The sequence below is a fragment of the Plecotus auritus genome (assembly GCF_963455305.1).
Source record: "Plecotus auritus genome assembly, chromosome: 1".
NCBI classification, from domain to species: domain Eukaryota; kingdom Metazoa; phylum Chordata; class Mammalia; order Chiroptera; family Vespertilionidae; genus Plecotus; species Plecotus auritus.
Window position 1 is genome coordinate 174,852,886 of NC_137770.1, and position 12,718 is coordinate 174,865,603.

General features: G+C 40.9%; 1 protein-coding gene across 7 annotated transcripts in view; it reads left to right on the forward strand.

Annotated features, from left to right (window-relative positions):
- The window catches only part of MANBA (mannosidase beta), a 132,225-nt gene that overhangs the window by 75,762 nt on the left and 43,745 nt on the right, over window positions 1-12,718 (forward strand). For 4 of the 7 annotated variants that reach the window (XM_080687649.1, XM_080687653.1, XM_080687651.1 and 1 more), the window contains 4 exons: window positions 1,806-1,957; window positions 3,406-3,523; window positions 5,655-5,741; window positions 12,454-12,621. In XM_080687649.1, coding sequence (XP_080543775.1) covers window positions 1,806-1,957; window positions 3,406-3,523; window positions 5,655-5,741; window positions 12,454-12,621 — 525 coding nt within the window. The remainder of the gene's footprint in view (window positions 1-1,805; window positions 1,958-3,405; window positions 3,524-5,654; window positions 5,742-12,453; window positions 12,622-12,718) is intronic. The other 3 variants (XM_080687650.1, XM_080687654.1, XM_080687655.1) reach the window with 1 other exon arrangement.

Below are 12,718 nucleotides of genomic sequence, written 5' to 3' on the forward strand. Positions count from 1 at the left end.
GCCATTTTAATGAACTCCTCTTACTCTGTTACATTAAATTCAATTGGTATAACATGCACCCTTAACAGACCTTTTATTCATGTGTGATATTGTAATATAATGTATTGGTTACTTGAAAAATGGTGTCCTAAGAGTTCCAAATATTGAAACATTTCATTATATAAAATTATATTCAATAAATTGGGTTCTCTGATACGTCTGTTTGGTTCTGCTTCAGCATTTTTAGATGTAGACAGTGTGACTGCAGGTTGAAAATCTTAGTCTTATTATCCCATTTTATGACAACGGTTCATCCTTAAATTGGGAAAAAGTATATTTTCAATTTTCCTTTAGACTGAGATAAAATTTATTAAACTATAAAATTAGTTTTAATTAATATTAAAATATGTTTTTATTTGAAACCTTAAAAATATTATTGGGAAACAAATTAAAAGGTACCTAGTCTTTTTGTGTTTCTGTATAGGTTGCAAGGAAAACTTTGGGATTTGAAATCATAATTTACTGAACGGTAATGCAGTTACAGATATTGCAGCAGGAGTAACCAGAGGCAGCTAGTAAGAGCACGGAAGTACTGAGTTAATCTCTGAAATGCACCTTTTCATACCCTAAACCTCAACTGTGGAACATACCAGGATATACAAGCACATATTCTATTAGCTATCAGAGTGATGATGTCATCACACATTATGTGGCTTCTGGAAAATTCCACTGTACACTCAAAAGAGGGAGAGAGAAAAAGCAAATGTTTTATCTTTACTGTGAAAATAGTTTTGGACTTAAGGCCTCCCTCACTCCTCCACCCCCTGAAAGATTCTCAGGGATCCTCTTGTCCCTTGGCCACACTTAAAGAATCACTATTCTAGATGTATGAATCCTTAAGAGTGTTCTGAGTTACCTCTGAAAGTCACTGGACATTTTTTACATTTTGCAACTCCAAAGCAGGTGTGGTAATTCCATGGTGAGTTCATCCTCATCTAAGCCTTATTCTGTGTCTTCTCATAACATTAGCTCTGATACATTTTGTCATGCCATATGAATAAGGGCAAGGGCAAGAAAATGGAAGAATGGTGGACACTTATTACATGGAATACATTGGTTAATTCATTTATATTTTTAATATGAGAAGAAATGCATAATCTTGGTTCAGGGCTTGCCTTTACTGTTGTAGAACCATGCTCCTCATTCCTTGGTCCAGTTTATGGTTGGAAAGAATGAAGATTTGGATAAGAACATCAATTGCTCTACCTAGGGTCTGGCTGCTCATGCTGCTGAGGGAAACCAGGCTAGGCTTTTCACAGGGACAGAGGTCTCAGCTTCCTCTCCTGTAGCAATGATGATATTGGGGTATGTGCTCCTATCCAGTCTTTTGATTGGAACACTGCTTATATCTCCAAGTCCCATACCGGAGCTTCTCACACACTGAGTTTAATGTGATAATTAGCTATGATTAAATTGCCTATTAAACAAAGTGACCTTAATCAATAATATGCTATTATAATTGGAAAGATGTTAAATTATTAAATACCTTGTGCTATATTTCTTTGATTCTTAAGTATACATTTCAACATATTTTACCAATACTGAAATGAGAATGTGTTTTTTAATCAAAGATGTGGCAGTTTAACTGGTGGACATTTCTCCATACCCCAATCCCCTCTCCCCCCACAACTTTGTGAAATAGTATCAGTTTTTGTTTTAATTTTGAAATGTTATCTTCAAATACATTTCTTTTGTTATAATTACAAATGTCTATTTCATGAGGAAGACTACAATATATTTTTCATATTTAATTCTGTTCATAATAGGTTTTTTTTAGGACAGTGGAACTGATACAAGAGCCCATAGAAGGTTCTCCTGGTCTGAGTTTCTACTTCAAAATTAATGGATTTCCCATATTTCTGAAAGGATCAAACTGGATCCCAGCAGATTCGTTCCAGGATCGAGTAACCTCTGACTTGTAAGTTATCATCTTTCTTTTCTTGTTTCTCTTTTATTAACAGAGCCACAAAGCTTAAGAGTTGCTCATTCTTACTTTCGTTAGTTCCAGTCAAAGGAATTGAGGGGCAATATAGAATTCTAGGATAAAAATTTTTCTAAAAGATGATTAAAGTTGCCTCCCCCCACCACCCAGCTACTGTTTTGAAGAGCACCTTAAATATTTTTGTTCATCCTTTTAAATACTTATCTCTTCATACTAAGGTATCTGCATATCCCTTTACTTTTACCTTAATAAAAAGAACTAAAAACAATCTTTAAAATTTTAGATCTAGGAAAATAATTAAAGTATTTTTCTGAAGCTGTGAGAATAGAACAATATTAAGAAAGTAACCTTTTTTTATTGGGTTTGTAAACTAATGTCTTTGGGATAGTAAAGATAAGCCTTGTGAAGTGAAAATAAACACTGTTTTTAAAAAATATATATTTTTATTGATTTCAGAGAGGAAGGGAGAAGGAGAGAGAGATGGAAACATAAATGATGAGAGAGAATCATTGATCGGCTGCCTCCTGCGCGCCCCCTGCTGGGGATCGAGTCCGTAACCCAGACATATGCCCTTGATCAGAATCAAACACACAACCCTTCAGTCTGCAGGACGACGCTCTATCCACTGAGCAAAGCTGGCTAGGGCTAAACACTGTTAATGTATTTACAAATGTATAAATATTCATTGTAGTATATTATTAGATGTTTAGAATGTAGATGTGGTTGGTAACTAGACTCTAATTTTGCCCAAACTTGTAGTAATTTCCTTTTACTTCAAAATGTATATATTGTTTTGAATTTTATATTAAAATGAAGTTATTCTCCAGACATAGGCCCAGATAATTAGCTCTCTCTCTCTTTTAATGCTCCTTTCCTATCTGGCTGGTTTTGTTGGCAGCTGTTCAGCACAGCTGGGCCTATTAGTAAATCTGCCCGTGGGCACCTTTGCTCAGAGTCAATGTTCTGGGTCCCAGGCTAGCCTATTACTGGTCTTTTTCATTCCTTTCTGGGCATTGCTCTGGAGATGAAAGGTACATGCTCTCAAAGTGGCCGTAAATTTCTAGACTTTTCTTTTTAAATTTTTATTGGTTTCAGAGAGGAAGGGAAAGGGAGAGAGAGATAGAAACATCAATGATGAGAGAAAATCATTGATCGGCTACCTCCTGCATGCTCCCTACTGGGGATTGAGCCCGCAATCCTGGCAAGTGCCCTTGACTGGAATTGAACCTGGGACCTTTCAGTCCACCGGCCGATGCTCTAGCCACTGAGCCATACCAGCGAGGGCCAAACCATCATCATTTTAAAATGTGTTTTTCTAGCAGAGATTTTAAATGTGTTTATCACCCACAATGTGTTTCTTAAAATCATTTTTTTGGCATCCCGAAGTTTTCAGATTAGTGTTTGTTTTTAAAATTTCTCTATAGGTTATCACTCCTTTTGCACTCCGTCGTGGATGCTAACATGAATACTCTTCGGGTGTGGGGAGGAGGTGTTTATGAGCAAGATGAATTCTATGAACTCTGTGATGAACTAGGAATAATGGTGAGTAGTTGACAGCATTTTATTTCTTGACTAGAGGCCCAGTGCATGAATTTGTGCACTGGTGGGATCTGGCTGGCCCGCCCTGATCAGGGCCGATCGGGCCAGGCTGGCTGGGGGGAGGGGATACAGGAGGTTGGCCTGCCAGCCCCGCCCCTGATCAGGATGGGAGGGGCCAATAGGGGGTGCAGACGACTGAGGGGAGAGGTCGGGGGTGGTTGGCCGGCTGGCCCCACCCCCTGGTTGAATTTCTGGTTGAACTCCTGGTCAAGAGGACAATTTGCATATTAGCTTTTTATTATATAGGACTAGAGGCCCAGTGCACGAAATTCATGCATGGGCGGGGGTCCATCAGCCCAGCCTGTACCCTCTCCAATCTGAGACCCCTAGGGGGATGTCCAACTGCCGGACATGCCTCTCACAATCTGGGACTGCTTGCTCCTAACCGCTTGCCTGCATGCCTGCCTGCCTGATCGCCCCTAACCGCCTCTGCCTCAGCCCCACACCCAGGACTCAGGCTTCCCTCCCTGTGGCCTGCCGCAGGCACCCGGGACTGGGGCTGGCTTCGCCCGGGCCGGTCGCAGGCACAGGCACCCGGGACCGTGGGCGGGCGGCTTCTCCCGGGCCCAGCTTTGTCAGGAAGGATGTCTGGTCTAATTAGCATATTACCCTTTTATTAGTATAGATATGTTACTTTTTTAGCATTCTGAGAGGGTGATATTGCTTATTCCTTCTTTTCTCAGAGTCAGGAATGATGTTCCTTTTTTTTTTTTTTGCAAAAAATTAAATGGCATCTTAAGAATCAAGAGCCAGAGTTGATAGCGAGTATCACAATTATTTAATTATTTTTGAATGATAAGCATTCTCTATAGTAGTTATATCAGTATATATCTATCTATATTTTCTTTGTGATTTGAGAGTATGCATAAAAAAGAAAATAATATATTTAAAAACTTTAACTTTAAGGAGCACCAACAAGCCCCAGAGAGAAGAAAAATAATAAAATTAAAGTAAAAGTGTGCTAGCACTCCCAACATGTTTTGCATTAGTGAGGGTTACACAAAAGAAATGTATTTTCAGTTCTGGTATTACAGTTCTAAAATTCAAAGCTCTCCATAGAAGAGTAGTAATTATAATAATATTGATAATGCTGATGGTCATGATGATGTGACAATATTCTGTAATAGTAATTGAGTGCCAGGCATTGTTCTCCATGCTCTGCATCTATTATTTTGTTTGAACTTCATGCCCATTCTATGGGGTGGTGGTTGTTGCTCTATATCCACATTTCACAGAGAAGGAAACTGACATGTGCAGGGTTAAATAACTTGCCCACAGCACATGGTGGGGCTATGGTAGAGTCCAGGTTCCCACTCAGGCCCACTGAATCGGGGCCCTGCTCTCAACCACTTAGTATGACAGCCTCCCCAGGAATGAGCTTATGTGGTGTCAGTACTAAAATGTCCATGTAGTAATTATTTTTGGCCATGAAAATGTATTCCTTCGTAAACAATGTATGTTTCTTTCTTTCTTTTTCTGTTTTAATTAAATATATCTTTATTGTTGAGAGTATTACCGATGCCCCCCCCCCTTATTTTCCCCTGTTGTCGCCCTCCACCAGGTTCCTGCCCCTCCCCAGGCCTTTACCACCCTATGTTGTCTGTGTCCATGGGCTATGCATATATGCATATAAATTCTCTGGTTAATCTCTTCCCACTTTCCCCCTCCTCCCTTTCCTCTGAGAAATGTATGTTTTTAATAGTCTGGTCCATCTCTCAATACCAAATTCCAAGTGACAATTAGAGTAAGTTAGGAGTAGGAGCGGCTGGGGTAGGAAGCTTCATTTTGAATTTTATATCCCCTTCAACACTCTATTTCCTTACTTGAATTCTCAGTCTTTACTGCCTACCTTGCATTTTATCTCCTTGGGTTTTCCTACAGTTACGTGCAGTTCTGGGAAGTCACGGGGACCCCGAGTGCCTTGCACATAGTAGTGCTCAAATGATCACACTCATCGGACGAACTTGATTTTTCATCTGCATGAAAGATCATCCCCACAGTTCAGAGTGAAGAATGTATTTCTGGGTGGTAAAATCCATGGGAGTGCTTTATCACCTATGATTTGATTTGCTAGGTATGGCAGGATTTCATGTTTGCCTGTGCCCTTTATCCAACGGATGCGGACTTCATAAATTCAGTGAGAGCAGAAGTTGCTTACCAGGTACGTTACTACCATTTCAAGAAGGAAAAGGCTTACGTTTTAGTTTTGCCTTTTGTTAAACCACTCCACGCTTCTTCTTCTTTTTTTTTTTTTAATAAATCTTTATTGTTCAGATTATTACACTTGTTCCTCTTTTTTTCCCCATAGTTCCCTTCCACCCGGTTCCCACCTCACCCTCTGCCCTTACCGCCCCCCCCTCCACTGTCCTCATCCATAGGTGTACGATTTTTGTCCAGTCTCTTCCTGCATCCCTCACACCCCCTTTCCCCCTGAGAATTGTCAGTCCACTCCCTTTCTATGCCCCTGATTCTATTATATTCACCAGTGTATTCTGTTCATCAGATTTTTTATTCACTTGATTTTTAGATTCACTTGTTGATAGATATGTATTTGTTGTTCATAATTTACCTTTTTCTTCTTCTCCCTCTTCTTAAAGAATACCTTTCAGCATTTCATATAATACTGGTTTGGTGGTGATGGACTCCTTTAGCTTTTTCTTATCTGTGAAGCTCTTTATCTGACTTTCAATTCTGAATGATAGCTTTGCTGGGTAGAGTAATCTTGGTTGTAGGTTCTTGCTATTCATCACTTTGAATATTTCTTGCCACTCCCTTCTGGCCTGCATAGTTTCTGTTGAGAAATCAGCTGACAGTCGTATAGGTACTCCCTTGTAGGTAACTAACTGTTTTTCTCTTGCTGCTTTCAATATTCTCTCTTTGTCTTTTGCCCTTGGCATTTTAATTATGATGTGTCTTGGTGTGGTCCTCTTTGGATTCCTCTTGTTTGGGGTTCTCTGCACTTCCTGGACTTGAAAGTCTTTTTCTTTCACCAGGTAGGGAAAGTTTTCTGTCATTATTTCTTCTAATAGGTTTTCAGTATCTTGCTCTCTCTCTTCTTCTGGCACCCCCATAATTCGGATGTTGGTATGCTTGAAGTTGTCTCAGAGGCTCCTTACACTACCTTCATATTTTTGGATTCTTTTTTCTTTTTTCTTTTCCGGTTGAGTGTTTTTTGCTTCTTTGTATTTCAAATCTTTGACTTGATTCTTGCGATCCTCTAGTCTGCTGTTGGATCTCTGTATGTTATTCTTTATTTCAGTCAGTGTATGCTTAATTTCTAGTTGGTCCTTTTTCATATCCTCAAGGATCTCACTAAATTTATTGGCGGTTTCTAGAAAATCCTTGAAAAACCTTATAACCGTGGTTTTGAACTCTATATCCAGTCGTTAGCTTTCCTCCATTTCTTTCATTTGTGACCTGTTTCTTTGTCTCTGCATTTTGGCTGCTTCCCTGAGTTGATAGAGTGGCTTTGTGTGCTAGGTGTCCTATAGGGCACAGTGGCTCAGCCTCCCCAGTTACCTGAGGTGGACACTCTAGGGGCACCCCTTTGTGGGCTATGTGCACAGTCTTGTTGTAGTTAAGCCTTGATTGTTGTTGGTATCATTGGGAGAAATTGACCTATAGGCCAATTGACTCTGAGAATCAGCTGTGTCTACGATGGGAGAACTTCTGTGCTGGAGACACCCTTATGGGGCAAGACTTGCTTCAGTGGGGCTTTGGTGCTCACTGAATCTGCCCCCTGAGTGTGTCCCTTATGGATCTGAGGAGTTGTAATCTGTATGGTCCCACTCTGACCACTGGGTACACTGGCTCTTGGATCTCTAAGGAGATGCTAATTTAGCCTCTGCCTGAGGCTACCCAGCAGGAGCTACGGAGAGATCTGCAGATTCCTCTTCTTTGTTTGGGTTTTGGAGGTGCCCAGATGAAGCCCAGCTGTGAAGCAATGCAAGCTGCTGTGCGGCTTTGGGCCTTCTTTTGGATGTTCTGGGTCTCTCTGACCCAGCCATAGTTTGTTAGGTAATTTTAGATTGCAAAGGGCCAGGCCATTCATATGCAAAAGCCTCTGGGCACAGCTTGGGTGGGGCAGGGTCTCAGGAAATCAACAGGGTGGAGCAAACACCAATGGCTGATCCTCAGCTCTGCCCTAAGAGGCTCCCAGGTCTCAGTGTCCCGCGGTAATTGCTGCAAGCACCTCTGAGAGAATGCCGCCCTCGAGTTCCGCCCGATGCCAGACAGTCCAGTTTCTCCCCGTATGAGTCTGGGTCCCCAGAGTCTTGCCCAGAACTGGAGTTCAGAGCAGTTGGGAGCTTGTGTCTCCCTCCCTATTGAAAAAGACAACCGTGTCCTCAGTTGCCAACCCTTCCCGTGCGCGCGCCTCTGTACCTCCACCCTTTACTTCCGCACCTCCTCTGAGTCTCAGTGTGCTTTTCTCTTTTCCTCTAGTTGTAGAATTTCCACTCAGCCAGCCTTCCTGTGGTTCTGGATGATGTCCATTTTGTCTTTTAGTTGTAGTTTTGAAGTGGTTGTGCGAGGCAGCAATTTCAGGTGTTTACCTATGCCGCCATCTTGGTTTCTCACTCCACGTTTCTTTTTGTTATGCTCTGTACTAAATCTGATGAAAAATACAATCAGTAATTGTTTTCCTAGGTGATTTCACCCAGTCTCATGGCTTTACCACATTAACACTCTCATATTTATCTCTGGCCCAACTTCTCTGCTGAATTCCTGGTTCTTACATCCAACTGCTAACTTGGTGCCTCTGCTTATGGACATCCCAAATGTAACATGTCCAAAACAGTTATATTACCTTCCCTGAATTTGCTTTTCCTGCTGTTTTCAATAATTGGCAATGCCAGTCTGAATTTCTCAGGCCAAAAATTTAAAGTGATTCTTGACTCCTTGATTTCTTTTGCATTCCACATATACACACTTATATTTGTACTAGAGGACCGGTGCATGGATTCGTGCACCAGTGGGGTCCCTTGGCCTGGCCTGTGGGGATCGGGCTGAAACCGGCTCTCCAGCATCCCATGAGGGGGTCCCAGATTGCAGAGGGAAGTTCTTGGGTGACGCACCCCAGAGTCGGGCTTCCTACTCTCTGGTTCTGGGTGCGTTACCCAAGAACCGCCACTGCCAAGTGACCGCAGCTCAGCAGCTCCTGTGTTGAGCATCTCTTGCCTGGTGGTCAGTGCACGTTACATTTACTGGCCAGTTGGCTGGTCGACTGGTCGCTTAGACTTTTATATATGTAGATTTATACAACTGTAAATGCAAGGAAGTGATTATATCCTAGCTCCATCCCCTGAAGAGGCCTAGAAACAATGAACAACATAGTAATATTGAGACTCCTTATATTGAAATAATATTTCCCATTAAGAGAAGTTCTTCTTAGAGAAATGGTTGATTTCAGGTGTGGGACAGGAAATATACTAGATTATCCTGGAAGATTTTGACACACAGATAACAAGGAGGCTATCAAAGATATGCCAAAAGGACTTTGGTGGGACTCTGACCAACCTAAAGTGGGACAATTTGAGGTTCAATAAGGATAAGAATGTCAGTGGGCTGAAATCCATCAACTGTGTTGAAATACACAAGTTTATAATTAAAAACTGTGTATTTGCATGAAAAACCAAATCAAAAGCAAGGAGATGATTACTGTTACACTCAAGATAGCTGCTATTTTGGAAGGAGGACAGGACTACGATTGGGAAAGTGGTTGGTAAAGTTTTCTTTCTGGTCTGGGTGGTAGTTATAGACTGATTGCCTTATAATAGTTTACTATGCCATAATTTATTTTCTTTACCTGTGTTTTATAAAAAAAATAAGGTTTTAAAGTACAAATTGAGTCATCCCTTGCTGAAAGCCCTCCAGATAGAGTTAAGGATCCTCAGCAGGCACTGTTCCATCTCTGCTCGCCTCTCTACCTCATCAAGCACTGCCTCCCCTGCATGTATGCCCTGGCCCACCATCCCCATCACCTTCCCTTGTGGACCACCTCACTCATTCTCTCTGGACCCTGTTAACCTTGAGCAAGGCTTCCTCTGGTGAAAAAATCGTTCTGAATCTGCAAATCTAGATGAGGTCATTTGCCCTTTGTGAGCCACATCACACTTTGAATTCCTTTTTCAGGTGTTGTCACCCCTGTAAAGTTGCAACCTCTCTGAGGCCAGGGCTTGTTGCCTTCTGTGTCCCTACTCCCTGGCTGGATTATTCACCAGGTAGATGGATGGATGGATGGATGAATGAATGAATAACTTTAAAGTATTGATTATAGTTATGTAAGTTGCAAACATTTCAGCTTTTTTTTTTTTAATCCTCACCTGAGGATATGTTTTTTCATTGATTTTTTTTTTAGAGAGAGAGAAAGGGGAGGGACGGAGGAGAGAATATCAATGTGGGAGTTTCTAGAAAAATTGACCGGTGGCCTCCTATTCACATCTTGGCCAGAGACTGAACCCGCAACCTAAGTATGTGCCCTGACTGGGAATTGAACCTGTAAGCTTTTGATGTATAGCACGATGCTCCAACCAACTGAGCCACCTGACCAGGATGCAAACATTTCAGTTTTATCTTTACTTTTCTTTCATACACATAATTTAATATGATATCTGTGCACCTTCCAAAAGAGGAGAACTGTTAACATTTTAAATTGAAGCTTACCATGAAATTCTCAGTCAGTTTGAAGGGTATCAGAGAGTCACTGAAGTTTTCATTCCTCTTCAGTGTTTGTATTACCAGCACCACAACATGCCAGTCATGACTGGTAGCAGCCTCACTTACCTGGGCATATGTAGAGGCAAATAAAGGAAATACTGTTTATAAGGATGATTTAGAAAAACACAGGATCTTAATTTTTTAAAATGAGATATACCTCTTTAATGCATCTCTGTATCATATATGAATTACTTAGCATCTTGAATGGAGACCACAGTGGAGACAGCAGCTGGGATCTATCACTGTGATCATCCATTACTATGAAAGAGAAGTGGTAAATACCACCGAGGTTCTATTGCTAAACCATGTTACAAAAGAGTTTCTCGTTGACTCCCTTTGTTGTCCTCAAAGGTTTAATTGCCCTCTTCTATTGGGGTGCATCTCCCAGTGTGTCAGAGACCTGGATCTTTCCCCTTACGTAGGGCTGACCCACAGTGAGCCCAGGTCATGCAGACCTGAATTTTTTTCAATATTGTTAACTTTTTATTGCATATTCTTACAGTTTATTTTAATGTATGGCACTGTGGAGAGCAGCCACAGTGTTTAGACAGGTTCAAGTCTTGGACTAATGGGAGGGCATAGTCCTCTCATGGCCACGTGCAAATCCCAGCTTGGAGGGCAGAGCCCTCCCAGCACAATTATAGCCAACTGCTAGTTGTAAGCTTGAATCTATGGTCCGAACATTTTTCCCCATGTGCCTAAGTGATATAGGCAGCAAGTAAACAAAGCTTGATCAGGTGCATGTAATTGAGTAGGATCGAAACCCATGAGAATGTTGTAAACATCTTGACCACGCCCTTACTTTACCTCGTGGCATCTGGCTATAAAATAAAGATATGGCTTGTAGTCCGTGTCACTGTCTCTCCATCAGAGAGGCAGCGTCCCACTAAGACCCAGCTTTCATTCTCTTGTCTGTCTTTTCTCAATCCTTCACCGCCCCCTCTCAGGTTCACCCTTGGCCGTGCTGGTGTGGCACATAGCACACACAAAAAGATATTTTCCCCATGTCTGTTATTTTTTTATTGAATTTATTGGGGTGACATTGTTCAATAAAATTGTATAGGTTTCAGGTGTACAGTTCTATAATACAACATCTCTACATTGTATTGTGTATTCACCACCCCCAGTCAAATCTCCTTTCATCACCCTTTATCCTTCCTATACCCTCTTCCACCTCTCCCCACTTCCCTTTCCCTCTGGGAATCACCGTACTATTATCTGTGCCTGTGAATTCTGTTTGTTTGTTTATTTGTTTTCAGACCTCAATTCTGGAGGCTGGCAGGGTTTTAGATAGATTCAGTAACAGCCTTAGTTGATTTCTTAGGACATGACATTGATACTTACTTCAGGAGACATCCTCGTGATGCCCTAATCTATTTTTTTTTCTTTAGAATATTCCATATGTTTGTCTTCAAGTTCCAGAGCATCTCTGGTACTCACTTGCTTTGTAAAACCCTCTCTAGTTCTTATGGGTTTTGACCTTGGTGGATGGGAACCTCAATACCTCTTTCAGCCTAAGTTCTGCCTCATTTGTATATTCACTCAAAGCCGCAACTTGCTCTTGAGATGACTAACCCTGTCATTTAATGTAACATCTCCTGCATTCTGTACTTGTTAGAACCTTGTTGTGGCTGAGTCAGATAATGCTGAGCTTGATTTATTTGTCATGTTTAATAAAAGAAATTATATTTTCTTCAGTTTTTGTACAGCAGAGAAGAGCAGCCTTACCTTATCAGTATTTAGAAAACCTAGATAAAAAGAATCTCAGAGATTTTTAAAAATGTATTCCCACAGGTAAAGTTATAGTCATTTTCTAATGGACTTTTTGGCATGTCAAAATTTATGTGCAGAGCTGGCTGGCTCAGTGGTTGAGCGCTGAGCTATGAACCAGGAGGTCATGTTTTGATTCCTGATAGGGCACATGCCAAGGTTGTGGGCTTGATCCCCAATGTGCGGCATGCAGAAGGCAGCCACTCAATGATTCTCTCCCTTCATTGATGTTTCTATCTCTCCCTCTCCCTTCCTCTCTGCAATCAATAAAAAAAATTTTAAAAAATTTATGTGCAGAAATTCAATGGCTATAATTTTATATTTATTATAGCTCTGAGTTTTATGTTGAGCATTTGAAAATTATTTTATATTTTCTTACATTTTAGATCAGGAGACTGAAATCTCATCCCTCCATCATCATATGGGGTGGAAATAATGAAAATGAAGCAGCGCTAATGATGAATTGGTATAACGTAGACTTCACATACCTCCCTACTTACATGAAAGATTATGTGAAATTGTACGTTGAAAACATCCGAGAGCTCGTTTTGGAAGTAAGTAATGGTTTTTAATGCAGTAGAATTTAAGAACCTGTTTTAAAAATGGATCAGTTTGAAATTTGGTTTAATATATTTTTATGCCCTTTATTTT